The 16,747-nt window shown below is 51.2% G+C and overlaps 4 protein-coding genes across 4 annotated transcripts; 2 read left to right on the top strand and 2 right to left on the bottom strand.

The window, feature by feature from the left end:
• Positions 1-2,074: 2,074 nt before the first annotated feature.
• On the top strand, positions 2,075-4,952 carry NCS54_01444800 (Sulfatase domain-containing protein; the record flags this gene model as incomplete). The annotated part of the gene is made up of 3 exons (XM_053159599.1): positions 2,075-2,310; positions 2,381-2,625; positions 2,695-4,952. 3 exons carry the CDS (start codon positions 2,075-2,077, stop codon positions 4,950-4,952), a joined length of 2,739 nt encoding a protein of 912 aa, XP_053015574.1.
• A 1,073-nt stretch (positions 4,953-6,025) lies between these two features.
• On the bottom strand, positions 6,026-6,527 carry NCS54_01444700 (Hypothetical protein; the record flags this gene model as incomplete). The annotated part of the gene is made up of 3 exons (XM_053159598.1): positions 6,026-6,103; positions 6,154-6,306; positions 6,369-6,527. The coding sequence occupies 3 exons, from the start codon at positions 6,525-6,527 to the stop codon at positions 6,026-6,028; spliced, it is 390 nt and encodes a 129-aa protein (XP_053015573.1).
• Positions 6,528-8,237: 1,710 nt separating this feature from the next.
• On the top strand, positions 8,238-9,401 carry NCS54_01444600 (Pyr-redox-2 domain-containing protein; the record flags this gene model as incomplete). The annotated part of the gene is made up of 1 exon (XM_053159597.1): positions 8,238-9,401. The coding sequence occupies one exon, from the start codon at positions 8,238-8,240 to the stop codon at positions 9,399-9,401; it is 1,164 nt and encodes a 387-aa protein (XP_053015572.1).
• Positions 9,402-10,655: 1,254 nt separating this feature from the next.
• NCS54_01444500 (DH domain-containing protein) lies at positions 10,656-14,772 on the bottom strand (the record flags this gene model as incomplete). Its single annotated transcript, XM_053159596.1, has 11 exons — positions 10,656-10,708; positions 10,776-10,828; positions 10,878-11,090; positions 11,142-11,684; positions 12,096-12,234; positions 12,284-12,467; positions 12,517-12,756; positions 12,811-13,060; positions 13,205-13,362; positions 13,420-14,281; positions 14,330-14,772. 11 exons carry the CDS (start codon positions 14,770-14,772, stop codon positions 10,656-10,658), a joined length of 3,138 nt encoding a protein of 1,045 aa, XP_053015571.1.
• Positions 14,773-16,747: the final 1,975 nt, after the last annotated feature.

The raw sequence follows: 16,747 nt of genomic DNA, 5'->3' as shown, positions 1-16,747 counted from the left end.
TCGGATGGTGCCACGCCCGCACAGTGACGGAACACAACATCAATGATGCAACAAAAGAACCCAAGAAAACCGAGCGCAAAATGCATCACGATCTATGATGAGAGGATCCATAGCGAGAACGGTTATCTCGCAAAAAAATGCCAAGTTTCTAGAAGCAAGGATGAAGCTGATCGTCTTACCCTACATTCATTCTCGCAAAATGCAATGCGGAAATCAAGGATGGAAGCATGGATCCGAGCCCCCTGCGCCAATCAGCCGTGACCCAAAACATTGAGGAAAAAAAGGGACCTCGGCCGACCCGACGTGTTGGTGCACAGAGATCCTATCATGTCGCGTGCTCGTTTCAAGGAGCTTGGCCAACGGCCTGGCCCACAGTGTCATCACTTGGCATGTCGCGAATCGCTGTCATTCCAGGGGAAAGAGGCAAAGCAGAGTCGATCGGGAATAGAAGGGCGGCAGTTGGTATTTTTTTTGCTTCTCGTATTTAAAATGAAGAGAGGGCCTTGATTCATGTAGGTGCCGTCTACCGAGAGCCAGACCAGGTTTGGATGGAGATCACGAGGGCAAAAATAGAGGGTCGTTTGAAATCCGAGCACCGGACAGCACCGAGCGTTCGGCGACCAGACTCGCTAAGGAATGCTGACAAAGCTTATTTTTAGGGAGGGAACAACGCTAGAATTTCGGTGCCTGTGGGGCATAGTCGGAAAAGGGCCCGCCTTGGCATAAAATTGTGCATTCTCTTCATCCCTTCGCTTCCCCTCCTCACCCATGCCAGATTTGAGACAATCTCGTTCGTCGGTGAGAAAAAAGGGAGGGCAGTTCAAAGGCGTTAGATGTCATTTTTTGGCGCCGAGACCCTGACGCAGAATGAGAAACACCGAAGAACCAACACGTCTGCTGCAGCAGAAAGAGACACCTGATGCGAGGTACCACAGCCATGTATCAGCGCCAATGCGGGACAGCCCGCGATGGAACCTGAGCCAAGACTGGGAAAGAAGAAGGAAAAGAACACCAAGGATGGATCCCGGTCATCGAGATGGAGATGCACTGCAGCTCGCTCTTTGGGTGATTGCTTCTGGGTCACTGCCGAAATCCCAGGGCGGGACCCATTTGCATCCATCGCGGTCCGCCCATCACTGATCATCAGCGGAACCCAAAACCAAAACACCTCACACAGCCCCACCAACACCAGCCCAGCTGCAGCGCTGCAAGAACAAGCCTTTTACGGGGGATCCAATGGATGTAAAAGCTCGTCCATCCTTTGTCTGCGTCTGTGTGGCGATGCACAGCACTCGATGCACTTTACAGCATAGCTCCGCGGCGATGCACTGACACTCTAGAGCCCTACCGCGGTCCGCAGTGCAGGGCAGGTTTTAGATACAGTGGTGTCATTCGGCCCCTTCTGCAACGAGTCAATACCCCCGAGCACCCAAGTTCCCCGGCCCGCCCTACACCTGACAAGGAAGCCAAGAGTAAAGGACGGCAGCTGGAGGACAAACGTTTTGCCAGCCCCCGTCCAGCATGGGCATGGCATGGGCGATGGGGTCATGATTTGCTCGTATTCCGCCTCTAGCCTGGGCGTTAGCAGTGGCGTTCTGCGGGCTGACCCTCCCAAGAGAGGATGCAGCATTGGAACTCATTGTTCGACAGAGCGCGCCGAACCCTTCTCTGGGCTGCCGATCAGCCGACCCAGCGCAGGGAAATTAGTCAAAGGCTGGTAGCCCGTACGGTGCATACGGCAGTGAATGAGGGAGGTGACTCAAGGAGACAGTGGCCCGGCCCATTGCTAGCATTTATTGTTACCGTATCACTACCACTAGACCTAGACCCAGACCCCTGGACACGCGACCCCTTTCTCGTTTGGCCCGTTTACCCCACATTGTAGAGAGAATCCAGATCTTTTGCTTGTTCCTTTTTCAGCCTCTCTTGACCCCTTCTTCTTCCGTTCCTTTCTTCCCTCTTTTCTCTCTTTTTGCTGCCCTCGAGTTTGTCATTGGGAATACCTCCCCTCCCCCCTCCCCTTCAACCCTCCTTCTCTGTGTCTGCCCATTCAACCTCGCAGGCGCAAACAAAAATGTGCTTCTTCTTCTCCGTCTCGTTCGTCTTTGGCGTTTTCTTCGTGTCGGTCATTTCCAGCAAGCTCCTTCACCTATGGACGCACTTCTCCACGGTCCCTACCTCGGCATTTATCCTGTATCTGCCGACATTCTTCCTCTTCGACCTGATAGCGATATGCATTGCGAGACTTCTTTTGTGCCAGGGGAGGAGTCCTCTGGCTTGGGGCGGCTGCATCCTCGGTAGCCTTGCGACGTATGCGCGCGCATCCTTTCCTTGGCAGCAGAAGAGCGACGACAGCTGACTTGGCATCTTACTCTTACAGCCTTCTAGCCATCGGCGGTTCCTCGTCGCAACTTGGATTCTACGCAAAGACTGGAGGAGAGCTTGAGTGGCGTGACGCGACGGCGTATGCTACTAGCAAGGAGGGACTCAAGGTTTTGATGACGGGCAGCTGGGCTGTTTTGGCTTCGGGACTCGTGCTCATCATCATCGCCTGCTTCGCCCACGGCATCTTTTACCGAGCGATTGGATCTTTGATGGGCTCAATCGGCGACGACATTGCATCTGGTCAGTACCAATTAACCCCCTTGTGAAGCTAGCGATCGCGTGCTGACATTGCCATTTCCCCTGGTCTAGTCTACGGTTACTTCAAGCGACTGCGATTCTTGCGCCGCGGTCGATACTCCGCTCTTAAAAACGCCGACACCGACCTCGAATCGACCGAGACATTCTCCCTCGACGGGCGTTCCAGCCACGATCACCTCGACGGTCGTCACGGCGACCCCCACGCCCCCGCCCCAGAGAAGCCTTTGACGCCACGAGGCAAGTTCATGAGGCTCATGTCCTTCATTCCATCCTGGGTCTACAAGATGATCGTGTCCGTATTTATCGCCGTCGTCCTCATTCTGCGACCCGCCAAGCCCTACGATTACATGTCCATCACCCTCCCCGTGTCGCTGCTCGACGTCTTCAAGTCGGAACCCGATTTCTGCACCGAGCAGCGCAAGCTTGTCGACAACCCTTTCCCCTTCCCCGAGCTCATTACGAACTCTACTTGGAGAGATGCCGACGGCGAATTCGACAAGGGCTGGTCGCCGAGCTGGGACCCGCGCTGGCGCAGCGATGCTTCTCTGGCCTACGAGAACCGAACTGTTGACTGGCTTCCCGAGACTCTGCCCCGTGGTTTCTTTAGGTGGGATCCCTTGAGGACCAAGAATGGCTACTATGGATCTCTGGGTGATAAGAAGGATGCTCTCTCCAACAAGTGCCCTCACATCAGGGAGCACAGCCCTTATTACAACCCTGTCAACGATCCGTTGAAGATCACCAACCTTGATACCGAAATTCTCCCCACTCTGCAGGAGGCTCTCGGCGATGGGTCCGTCAAGATCAAGCACGTCATGTTTATCCTCATGGAGAGTTTGCGACAGGAATTCTGGCCCCTCCAGCAGGGCTCCCACATCCACAACCTGATTCTGGACGCCAGCGACGAGAAGGACCGAGAGACTGTCAACGAGCGCCTGTCGCAGCTGTCGCCGCACATCGAGAGGCTCACAGGACGACCCATGGGCTTCACCGACGCCAATGGCAAGGCCTACAAGACCCCCGAGTTCAAGTGGCATGACACGGCAAAGGAAGGATATGGTGGCGTCAACGTCATCGGCGGCTACACCGCAGCCACAATGTCCACCAAGAGTTACTGCGCCAACCACTGTGGTTCCTATCCCATGCCCGTCGAGAAGTTTGACGAAGCCGACACCGACGCCTACCAGCCTTGTATCCCCCAGATCCTCGAGCTCCTCAACCGCGCCAAGGAGAACGTATCCTCGGACGATGACGATTTCAGAGATCTGCAGTGGAGGACCGCCCTCTTCGAGGCGGAGGTTGAGGAGTATGACCGACAGGAAAAGTTTGATGCCAAGCTGGGTTTCCAACACATCATCACCAGGAGACAGCTTGAGGAGGACTGGCGCTTCAACAAGTCGGACATTCTCTACCAGAAGGTCAACTACTTTGCCTACCCCGAGCCTGTCCTTATGCCGTACCTCCGCGAGTTCATCGCCAACACCACCGCCAACAACCAGCGCATGTGGATGTCTCACTTTACGAGCACCACCCATCATGCCTGGGATACGCCCAAGGATTTCCCTCACCTGGACTACCTGCCCCATGGAAACATGGACAACAAGTGGCATGGCAACTTTAACAAGTACATCAACACCATTCGGTATCACGACGGTTGGATGGCTCAGCTTATGAACCTCCTCGAGGAGACAGGCATTGCCAATGAGACTCTTGTCGTCTTTGCCGGCGATCACGGCCATGGCTTCCACGAGGACTTTAACAAGGAGGGCACTTATGAGAGCGCCCACGTCAGCAATTTCCGCGTCCCCATCACTTTCCGCCATCCCAACCTCCCTCGGGTGCAGTACGAGGCTAACACCACCACCATCTCCATCTTGCCCACCATCCTCGACCTCCTCATCAACAGCGGCTCCCTCAACAAGAAGGACACCCGCATCGCCTCTGATCTCGTCCAGGATTATGAGGGCCAGTCTCTCATTCGGCCCTATATCAAGAAGCAGAATGACCGACGCGCATGGACCTTTTCCGTCGTCAACTCGGGCGCCGGCATGATCGGCATCACATCGGCCGACGTACCGTGGCGGTTGACCATTCCCTGGACGAAGGTGTTTGAGTACCGCATCACCAACGCCATCACAGATCCGCTAGAGCTCAGCCCTGTATCAGCGTGGTCGAGCGAGCAACTCGTCGAGGACGCCAAAGTGGCCTTTGGCGAGGAGGCCAGCGCGTGGGTGGCCGAGGCGGTACCGATAGCCCAATGGTGGGCATATGAGCGGCAACGACTCTGGCGGCATCACTCACTGGCTTAAGAGCCTCGAAACTTTTTCCCTTGCATTATATACCAGGCGTCTCGGGGCGATCTGTTAATTCTACCCACGACATAGCAAGCAGAGTGGTAAACATCCCAGGATGGATGGCACAAAACCTCCTCTGCTTGGCAACGTTAATAATCTCATTATTACTTTTTTTTATTTGTGTATGGAAAAAGCCAAAGGCGAGGCAGGTTGGATGTGAAGATTAGATGGGAAATTTTGGGGGCTTCGTCATTTTTCGTCCCTTCGCTACCTTGATTCATAGGAGTTTTGAAAGGGATATCGCTACGTCATGAAATTTTTGGGCCTTTTTTTTTTTTAACAAACCCCCCGCAGTGTACAGCGAGTGAAGATGTCTTTTGTTATTGTTTTTGAAGATGCATATTTGGACTTTTTGAGCATATGTTTGTTTGCTGAGCGATGTGTCTTGTGCGGGAGTAATGGAGCGTGCGTGACAGTTGAAACCAACAAGATGTGATTTTTCTGGTGACTCAAACAAAGCATTTGAATCGATTATTTGTTTTTACCTGCGAGATGTAGGATGCTAGATGACTGCCGAGGTAGCTTTACATGGTTTCTTTTGCTATTCCACCGACGTCAAAGCGCGGCACTCACTGCCGAACGTCGATCGTCATCGTGTTGGTTCGTATTCAGATTTCTTCGGGAATGGCTTGCAGCTCGGCCCGAGACACCACGAGGCGTTTCCTCCCCTTTTTTTTGCGGAGAAGCGGTGGCGGTCTGCAAGGAGACCTTCGAGACAAGAAGATGCATGATGTCACTACGCACAAAGGTGTCTGACCCCGAGATCTTGGGAAACTTATTGGTGGCGTAGCCGAAGATGTGACGGAGATGGCTGAGACTTGAGGTGGTAAATGTATCAGGAAGTCTTGGATTTTTGTGGGATGGTTTTCCGAGATCGGTTGTTGTCACGAAGTTGGTGATACATGAGATAACTTGGGTGGACTTGTTCCTGGTTGCTTGACGGGCGTTTGATTTCCGGGAGCATGGAAATGATGCAAAGAACGAAAAGATAACATGCGGCATAACTTGTGTATTATTGACGTATCTGTTTAGTTGAGAGCTGCCACGCACTCAATCTCCAACTCTGCACCCAGTGGCAGTGCTGCAGCCGCCACGCATGTTCGTGCCTATCTTCACTGTTATTAATTGTAATACACAGAGGGATGAGAAATCTCACCGGCTTAGGATCAGAGGTAAAGAACTTGGTATAGGCCTCGTTGACCTTGGCGAGGTGATCCATGCTAGACAAGAAGATGTTGATCTTGACGGCCTTTGCCAAGCGAGTACCCGCAGCTTCTAGAATGACATCGAGGTTCTTGAGAGCCTGGGTCTATAATGTTAAGAGGTTAGTTCTATAGATCTGGTGAGTGCGGACACTTTTAGAGCACCCACCGCCCGGTCAGATACGTCGCCCTCTACAAACTTTCCAGTTGCGGGGTCAAGGCCTAGGGAGCCAGAACAAAAGACAAGGCCGTTGGAGATGATGGCTTGGGACATGAAAGGGGCCGCGGGCGGAGCGTTGGGGGTGATGACGGCGGTTCTTGAGGCCATTGTAAAGAGGTATGTGTTGGCTATTTAGAGAATGACGGGTCTGCACTCTGTTTTAGATGTCTTGTCAAAGGCTTTGAGGGAAGACACTTTGATGCTTTATAGATGTCAGATTCACAGAAACATCCATTCGAAAGTTGTCGTTTGTGATGGGTAATCATGAGCGAAAGCGGAGTAGTGGGCTGAAAGGGAAGGCCACAGCGAAAACACCAAGACGAGAGATCGGTTCGCTGTCGCCTGCCCCTCAGCATCTTGGCTTGCATTTACCCCATTATCTGCAGACCAAGGCCATTGAAAGACCAACTACACTTCATCCAAGGATAAGAAGAAGAGAGAGAAGGAAGTTGTGCGGAACGGCGAGGTAGTCAAAATGCCGAGTCTTCTCCGCCAACTCTCCGTTGGCTACTTTTTGAGGTGGGGGTACCTGATTGAAGCCCACTTTTATCCAAGAGGTCTGAAGCCGTCCTCTATTCATTTAAGATTGTGTGGAATCAATATGAGATGTTTTGAAGAAGATTGCTTTCTTCACAGTTGTCGAAGAAGTCAAACTGGACTAGAGTCTAGCCACAATAGTACCCTCAAAGACCACTGCCGCTCTTTACATGTGTTATTTCTGTGATGCTATTTCAATCATTCCTTAGTCCTGAAATTCCTCCGATACCGCCGCGTTCTTGAGCATTGCGTTTTTGCGCCTATTAGGTTCAAATCTGGCCGCCTACCATCTCAGCAAGCTCGAGGTGAGGAGAAACGCATTGACTCCGAAGGCTTGAGCCCTGCTTGATTGCGGCTGAGTAGACTCATGGAGCACACATGGCAGGCCTGACTTGGCAATTCTAGCGGTGAGATTACTGGGCCCAAGATGCTAATTTTGTCTCTGTGTCATACTGTCAAACGGTGCCAAGTGCTTGTCCAAATGCCACTCATTTCCAGAAGGCCAACAGAAGTGAAGCAATCACATGAATCGTATTCACTGACCAATGAAGACTCTTCCCAAAGGAAGCTAACGTAGCACCAGCTTGAATGACGTGGGGGCATGAGATCACCAACTGGGTTCATCCAACGACCCAAACCCATCCTTATTTGAAGAATTTGCCGCCCAAAGACCCTTTTCAGTCGAGTATGATGCCATTTCAAGTGAGCAGTGCTCCAGAGACAAGGCTGTGAGTGGATTTGCGTTGGTCTTGATTGACGGTCTGGTGGAGTGGAGTTTAAGCTCGATTCTACAGTTTACAGGGATAACTCCGCCAACTACCCAGAAGTTGCTTGTTGGCTTTCTGTCAAGAAAATTCGGTAGAAAATCTGGTAAAATGGCAGTGAAGCCTTTTTTTCCTTGGGTAGGAGGCCGCGTATCTGTAGGTGCCAAGCTCCATATAGGTAGCCCCGTGTTGAGCTTCAAGAATGGCTACTACGATTGAGGATGCAGCCCCAAGCCACCTGTGAGCTTCCCCTGTGCTAACTTGACTGCGTCGAGGCTATGGAGCGAGGCACAGGCTGATGGTAAGCCCCAACGCTAACAATGCTTGTTTGCCAAGGTGAACAGGGTTACACCATCTGATATGTACAGGCGGGCCAAGTCTTGTCTGTGTCCTGGATAAATAACATGTTGCTTCCCACGAAGGCCGTTTCCTCAGACTTGTGACGCTCTATTGACAATAATATTATCTTCTCTTCTACCGAATCTATTTTATAACCACACACAACCACACAAACGCTATGAAGGACATCGTGATACTCGGCGCCGGCCTGGCAGCCGCACCCCTGATCCGCCAAATCATGCTCAAGTCAGTCTTGCAGCAGGATAACCTCAGACTGACCGTTGTCGCGCCAAACACACATTTCCACTGGCCAATTGCCATGCCCCGAGTCATTCTCCCTGACCACTGGTCTGAGCACAAGGCCATGTTTGAACTCTACCCTTTCTTCAAGGACTACCCCCCTGAGAGGTTTGAGTTTGTCCTTGGAGCCGCTAGTAGTATGGATCTGGAGGGAAAGCACATCACGGTTGCTCTGAATCGAGGCGGGGTCTACACGGTCCACTACGACACACTTGTCATTGCGACCGGCTCATCGGCCCAGGATCATGTACCGTGGACTGTTTTAGGTACAACTGAAGAGACCAAGGACAAGTTACATACTCTGTGGAATGACATCAGAAGAGCCGAGACAATTGTTATCGCGGGAGGCGGCCCAACCGGTACGGAGACAGCCGGAGAGATTGCGTACGAGTACAACGGGGAAAAGGAGGTGTACTTTGTCTACGATGATGACCTTCCGCTTGGGCCGTCAACTCTGGACAGCGTGAGGAAACAAGTCGTCAAGGAACTGTCAAAGCTCAAAGTCAACCTCTTGCCCAGGACCCGCGTCACAGAAATCACTAAGGACGGCAAAGACACCATCCTCCAACTCCACCGAGCCGACGGCAGCTTTCAGACTCTGAGAACTCAGGCCTACGTCCCGGCTACCGGGACAAAGCCAAACACAGCTTTTGCACCAAAGGATATTTTGGACAATCGCGGTTTCATCAAGCAGACAAATTATCTTCAAGTGGAGGATCACTCGGATATTTTTGTGCTCGGGGACGCCGGAAATCTGGAGAGCAACAGGGCAATGCACGCCGACTCTCAGTGCCTACACCTCATAAAGAATCTTCCGATATATCTCAACGGGGGCAAGATGACACCGTACAAAAAGAACGAGAAGGAGATGATTGCCGTCACACTTGGGAGGAAACGAGCTACGGGGCAGCTGGGAAATATTAAGATCTTAAGCCTGTTGATGCGGTATGCGAAGGGGAGATGGATGGGTACGGATTATGCATATTATCTCGCGGCTGGGAGAAGATCACTGTCAATGGTGTTGGAGAAGCGGAGACGGTAGCAAGTGAAAGTTCCTTTGATGTTTGTTAACCGTGTTTTGTAGGTTTCTGAACGTTATTTGCCTTCTCTCATTACCAGTCCACGCAGGAAGAATGTCTTGAGATCTCATCGTCCTTTGGAAAGCAAAGGTGGTATCCTTCAAGCCACAATGAGGCTGCCTATTTCTTGTCGGCATTGGTCCACCGAGCCAAAAGATCGCCAAAATTCTCGACAGTATCCAGATAATCCTCCTCGCCATCGTCAAAACCAAACAGGTCTTCATCATCGAATTCCATCTCTTGACTCTCCACCTCGTGCGACCTGTCGCTTCGGCAGCTTCTATAAGAGCTCTGTTGATCTTGACCGGTTGTCGGATAACCATTATCAATAATGCATGTCGGACATTCTACACTCCTCTCGTCGTCTCCTAAGTTGGGAACTTCTCCGGAGATCCTGTTGCTCTCTATTGGGCCCATGGTTTGCACTGGGGGGGCCATTATTCCTCCTATTCTCTCTGCGGTTCTGCGTCGTCTTCGTCTCAAAGTGAAGAGCCTTTGTAGTACCAACTTGCCAAGGGAAGCGGAAGGATTAGCGACTGATGGAGGATCCTCACTCCACATGACCATCTCGAGCCTTTTCCCCGGTTTGACAAACTGCTGCCATAGGGCGAGCGGAAAGGAGACACCGTTTTCTGCGCAGATATCAAATTGACCGGCCCAGATCCTGTTCTGAAGAGATGAATCCTTGGTTGCCAAGTGAGAAGCCTGACTTCTTGCAGCCTACACTTGCATTAGAGCACCCACATGCAACGGAGGGTGGCAGAAACTCCTCACCATAGAAACACTGAAGCTTTTATACGGAAAACACCAATTCTTCCCGGTGGGATCAGTGAGATACACTACCTCTTCATGCTGGCTGACAGCAACAAAGATTATAATCTCGCCATCCTCTCGAACCTCGACAGCCAAGTAGCTCCGTGCCCGAGCATCAGCTTCGCCCGACTGAACAATGACATCTTGAGCGTGATATCTTTGTTGAGGTGTTAAAGCAAAAAACTGGTCCCAAGGGGAAGCGTTGGTATTCTCGGTGGCTTTTTGTATGCGCTGCAATATCGCCCCTCGTCGGAACGGAAGTCGTTGGGACTTGGCCCCAGGTGAAGGCAAAGTCCATGCTTCGATATCGAAAAAGTGATCGGTGGTTTTTTCGCCGTCGAGCGGCTTTTCGGCCATCTCTTCGGGATATTGAAAAAGCATGTCAGATGTAAAAGTGCCGTGATTCAAGTCTTTGTCAGCATCCATTTCATCTTCCAGATGTAGAGGCTGGGTTGGTCTAATCAAGACATTGTCTCGAGTTGCTTCTCTTGTGCGACTCATAGATTGACGAGATGATCCCTTACCTGAATCCTCTTCGGGTCGGGATGAACTTCCAAAGCCAGCAAGACTACTCAGGCTACAATTGCGTTAGATATTGATCCTAAAGGAAGAGCAGCTAATCTTACAAGCTGGCCAGCTTCGATGACACTCCCGCCTGCCCTGGTAAAGCGACCGCTCTTGTCGTTTCATCGCTTGCCACATAAGCTGGGCTTTTCCTCTGTCTACGCCCTTCTAGGACAGTCTTTCGGTACATGGCCCTGCGGGCAATCAGACGTTCGGCTACGGCTTCAAGAGTTGACTCGTCGTCATCCGCGTTTGCGACCAATTTTGAAGATCCTCTAGGACAATATGGTTAGCACATGCTCTTGTCCTATACGGGAACAGCTCACGTTAGATGAACCTTGGCGACAGTGGCAACCTGCAGATGCAGCAGTAGATCCATCTTTAACCATCGTAGCTCATCCTGACAGGCCTTGACTTTCCGATCGACCCATGGCCACTTGAGATCCCGGCTAAACTGCATCAACCGGGTGACTGTCAAGCCGCTAAGTCCGACATTTGCGGCGATCGCCTTGCTCTTTGCCGATGGGGACACCGAGGCACTAACAATAACGCTAACGATTCCCTGATAAACCTTTTCGCAACGACGCGATAGCGAGTGGATGTCGCGACGGCCCTGGTCTGTAAAGATCGCGGTGCGAGTGGCAGTTGAATCAGAGAGTGTGTTTTCAGTTACGGCTTCGTCTGCATCGAGGATGTCCTCGAGCTGTTTGAGGGTCGAGGCTGTGGAAGCGACATCGAACGATAGCTCCCGCAGGCGGTATTCAGCGCCCACAACGCCCTCAACGTAGGTCTGCAATGTCGTCGCCAACTGCAGCCCAAGAGCCACGACACCGAGAGCCAGGCCGGCCGCTTCCATCGTCATGGGGTGACTGGTGGATGATGCTTGAGGTATCATGATGCGTTTGGAGTAAGACTTGATATTCCCTTGAGGCTGTGTAGCGCCACCGCATTCCAACAGGTTTCAACGCATTCCAACTCAGCCGGTAACCTAGCCGGCTGACCAATTAGGTGATAGGGTCTTGGTGTCCTCCGTGGAAGTATGGTACAGCCCATGTAAGCTGAGAGTAAACCAAGAAACCAGTCGCCAGTAACCCTATCCCCATGCTGCATACACTACTCCGAGTGCCTCGTCCATCATTATAACGCCCATCCCCGTCCAACACCCTTAACTGGGACCAGGAAAATAATACTTATCGGCCTCATCAGCCTCATCATCACTGATCGGTGGCCCTAACCCCTCAATGAGAAGATGTGAGTTTGTGTCCCTTTCCGTTCCGTACGCAGCATCAAACCTGGCTCTGGCTTCGTTGAGCTTTGATACCCAGAGATTCATCTGAGCCTCGGCAGCAAACTCGAACGAAAAGCACTGCCTTTCTTCCTCGTTTGCTGCAAACCACATGACGTCACATGTGTAAGACCCTAGACACGTCAGGAGAAAGCTCGACTGGGCGACGGGAATCAGGCATACCGGAGCCTGGGCGGATGATGACAGAGTCAATGTTGTTGAGAAATATACGCCCTTTGAGTTGTAGTTTTGTCTGCTTGTCGCCCTGCAGTCGTCTGCTTTTCCAGAATTGAAAGCTCCTCTGTTTTCGCTGGAGCTCTAGCTCCTTGCATATCAGGAGTATGTTCCTGAAGAGGTATGCACGGTACTACTACAGTCAGCACTCGAAGGTGGCCGTGTGTCGGGGGAGAGCTTACAGGTCTTCTGACTTTGTCCTTCGTAATGATTACGGAGTCATACAACAGCAACGTGCCAAATTGCGTAGGGTTGTGACCTCTCCAGTCCTCAACACGATGCTTCAGTTCTGTAAACGCCTCGCTAGTTTCTTCAGATCTGACCCTATCATTGACGATGCTCATCGCTTGTCTAAGGTTTGCTCTTGCCAATTTTAGATCTGGCCCCTGGGAGATCGACATGCTCCCTATCCTGCTCAAGTCCTACGCATGGTAAGTAGCGATCTTGCCTATGAATGGATTCGACTGTTCGCTCACCTTGAGAAATGCACTATATTTAGGGAGACGTTGAGCTGGAAGTGGTAATATCCTCAAACATCTTGTTAGCGGGATGCTCAGTGCATTCCCGGCAGAATGGTTCTCTTGGCCAATGTATGATCTGATCTTGGCCCTGGCCTTCTGTTCATTCGCAACAAATTCGCTCTCCTCGGATATATAGTCGAGATAGAATTGGAACACCTCTGTCCACCTCTGCTCGGAAAACGGTAGAAACAAATTCTGCTCCATCCTGACCAGCAAGCCTATATGCATGCTGGTTAATTGTCGGGCGTTTCCAAAGATTTCGATCATGTCGTTCCGAAAGAGGGTGCCTTCAACCTCTATAGAGGTTTGTATCTCGACAAGTTCTTGAAGCTGACGCACTAAAACATACTGGTCGGTTAAGAATTCCTCAAGCAAGAGGCGCAACTGCTCCAAGGCTGGATGACCATTGAGTCTGGTCAGGACAAGCTCCTCCAACTGGGCATCAACAGCACTCAAAACACCGTCGACTGTGAGTCTCTCAATAATGAACGAAACCACGGTGATGACCTTTTCTCAGTTAGTAAGAGAGAGCAAAGCCAAGAGAAGCAGAAGCGAATGTATTACCTTTGAAAACCCGTAAGCATCGGCCCCCATCAAGTCAGAGATTGTAAACAGATTTTCAACACTGAGTTTCAAATCATTACGGCAGTATTCAAGAAATTGGAAAATGGCGTCTTGGGCGGCACCTCGTCCTCCAGGGGAACGCATTCTCGGATCCACGACAATGTCGATCTGCGGATCCAAGGCTTGCACGAGCTTTAAGAGGGGCATTCCTTTGGAAAAGACGCCCCAGAGCTCATAGAATGCGATATTAGAACTGGGATCTTGCTCAAAATACTCGTTCATTTCGGGAAGCTGGAGCATTTTCAACTTGATCTCGATGCATTCGTGTAGGAGGCCTCGCTCTGCCTTCTTGGCTTGCGGCATGACAGTTGGAACCTGGACACCGGCGCCAAAGTCGTAGTTCTCGGCGTTGGTGATATCTTCCTGATATACTGGGAGTGCAATGACGGATATGATGGAGATATCGCCCAGGCTGAGACCAGAGAAGACAGACCAGATGTTGGATGGTGCGATTGAACTGCGAAACGAAAAGTCCATGGTGTCTCGTTGCGCTCGGCGATAGACGCGCGATGACTCGAGGTCATCCTCAAAGTCAAACTTGGACAAGTCCAGATCAGATCCTTGACTAGTGGGTTGTGTTGATGTGTCGGTGAGATTACTCTGTATTTCCACAGAGCTGCTAGACTGTGGTCCAGTTCCTGAGACAGACATGAGGCTCATCCGTTTTGAGACAATTGTCTGCACGTCCAAAGCATCTTCCAGGTTCATGAGTCGTCGGGAAAGTGAATGGTTGCTTTCGAGGAGAGCATTGATGTTAACGGAGAGCTGTTCTTGATGCTGAGTCGCCATCCGATCGGAATCACTACAAGCAAGTCAGTACAGCTTATACTTAAAGTCCAGAACTGGGTACCTCTGTAAGATCATGAGTATCAATGACATGGAACTTTTGAAACTTTGAACTCTCGTGAGAAGCGGAGTGAATGTGCTCTCTTTGCGCGCCCATAGTAGCCGAGCACGGAGCGGCAAACGCTGATCACTTCCCTCGCGAGGTGGCAGCGACCGAACAACGGCCTCGAGCTCTGAAAACAGAAGGACTCCATCAGTGAGAATGGTGACGACTTGGTGTACTGCGATTAAAGAAGCGTGACGCGCCTGGACAGCGCCGAGGTTCTGCGTCAGGTTCTGGAGCCCAGCTAGAATGACCTGAGTGCTCTGAACCTCTGAATATACATGGGCCGTGATCTGGGGCGTCTCCTTGGCGGCAGAGACATATGGGCCCAGAAACTTGGCGATCTGGCCCGTGGTAGACAGCAGCCCGGCTATTGAGGCCGCGATACTAAGAGGATCGGCCATGAAGGGAGACGTGTTTTGAGGAGGAAGAGCTGAAAATGAGAGGCAGCCCGATTGAGGCTGTGACTTAAAGCGCGCTCAGTCGTTGGTCCAGCCAATCAGAATATTATGTAAGCGCATCTCTAAGAACTCTGACAACTCGTGCAATAGGTATACAGAAAACACTGTTAGTTAATTAATTGGATTTTGAGGAGTGTTTCTCAACTAGGGAGGAAGGTCTATCCAATCTAATATGATCCCTGGTTTGAGCTTGGCGTGTACCGGCTTCGGAACGCCTGGCTAATGCTAAATCGACTCGTCGCTCCGCTATTCATCATATGGCTTGCAAGAGCCTCCTCCAACGCAGATTGTGTGACCGATGCATCTAATCGTAGTCAGCATGCAAGCAAACCATTCGAATACAGAGTTGATACCATACCATCCATATCGGACTTTTCGTCTCCGTCAGGTATCCCTTTCAAGATCCACTCGAGCTCTGCATCCGCCGCAGTATCAAATTTATCTCGATTGACTTCAAGCGCAGCATTGAGCAAACTTTGAAGCTCCTCAAGAGCTCCACGTTTGAGGGAATTCGAGGCAAGTCTTAAAATCTTGATAGACAGTTGTGCTGGCGTAAGCGAATAATCTACCACAAGAACGTTATCAGCCGGATCTGAGCTCTCCCCAAGAAGGCCAGATAAGGCAAAGACTCTGTCTCGCGGGTCCGAACAATTCATAAGCCTAAAGCGCCGGAACAGTTCGTGTAAATCTGGACGCATGCCTTGTTTCTGACGAAATCTGTGTTGGCGCCTCTCATTGACGAGCGTGACTGCGGAACCAATCTCGCCTGGGCCGCCATGTGCGTACACCTCTGGGAAAAGATGATTTGCACGGTCCCAATGGACGAGAACAGAACCAGAGGCAAAGACGAGATCTTGAGCCAGCACGAACTCCTGAACGATCCACATTCTGGACCAATATTCGGATTCTAGCAGGGGAATAAATGGCTCTGAAAATTCCGACTTTTGAAAGCGATCGGTGTATGGCCTGTATACTGCCCGTAACTTGGCTAGGTCTGCGGTAGCGAGGAGATGAAGAGCTTTCTCACAACTCGGGCCGAACCAAACAAGTACGAATACGGCGCTTTTATATATGTCACTCATCATGCGGACTTGGTGGTTGCGTTCGGAGACTTCTTTCTGGTTGATGCAGATGGCATCAATCCAGAAGTACTTCCAACATCCAGGTGACTGATTGAAACGTTTGAGTTCATCAGCGTTGAACTCAGAGGGTGCGGCTTTTATCGAGTTATCCGCAATACCCTGCTCCTCAACTGCGGTTTCGATGTAGTTGCAAATGCTCTTCAGTGCTGAGTAAAGGTTGTGACGTATGGAGAATGCGTGTCCGTTCAAGGTGATCTCGTGCTGAACGTACGGCGATCCCCACACATACGAGAGTGCAATGAATTGCGGGCAACTTGAAAGATCAAAGACGGATAAATTGCACGCTATCTTTGCGTCTACATCTTCGTAGATGGAGAGCAGCCTTATTTGCCGTTTCGAATGATCGAGAGGAGGGTGTGATTGCGGGGCTGTCATTTCGATGCTGTGCCATGGAACACGGAATGGTCGTGATTCTTGAGAGACTTGATAGATATGGAGCCAGAGTCTATGGCCAAGCAAACGTCGAGTCGTGTGATAAACGGGAGGCCAGTTTTGCCATCGACTGTACATATATTATGAATGGTGACAGCGAAGGGCGCCCACGATCCTCAGTGCCGGTGCAGGTATGGGTCGCCAGAAATGTTGTGGCGGTGGGGGTTTGGCACGGCGTCACGTTCGCCCGCCCTCTCAGAGCCTTTCGTTCCTCAAGGCACACACACACATCCCCGCTCTTTGGTTAAACCTCCCTCACTTAACAAAGGCGATGATAGCTCTTATCGAGATGAGGTGGAAAGCCCAGAATACAGCAGCATATTTGGAGCTGCTGCCCCCCGAGA

Source organism: Fusarium falciforme, chromosome 12 (assembly GCF_026873545.1).
Source record: "Fusarium falciforme chromosome 12, complete sequence".
Lineage (NCBI taxonomy): Eukaryota > Fungi > Ascomycota > Sordariomycetes > Hypocreales > Nectriaceae > Fusarium > Fusarium falciforme.
The sequence above is the reverse complement of the archived record's forward strand: the minus strand, read 5'-3'. Positions and strand labels throughout refer to the sequence as shown.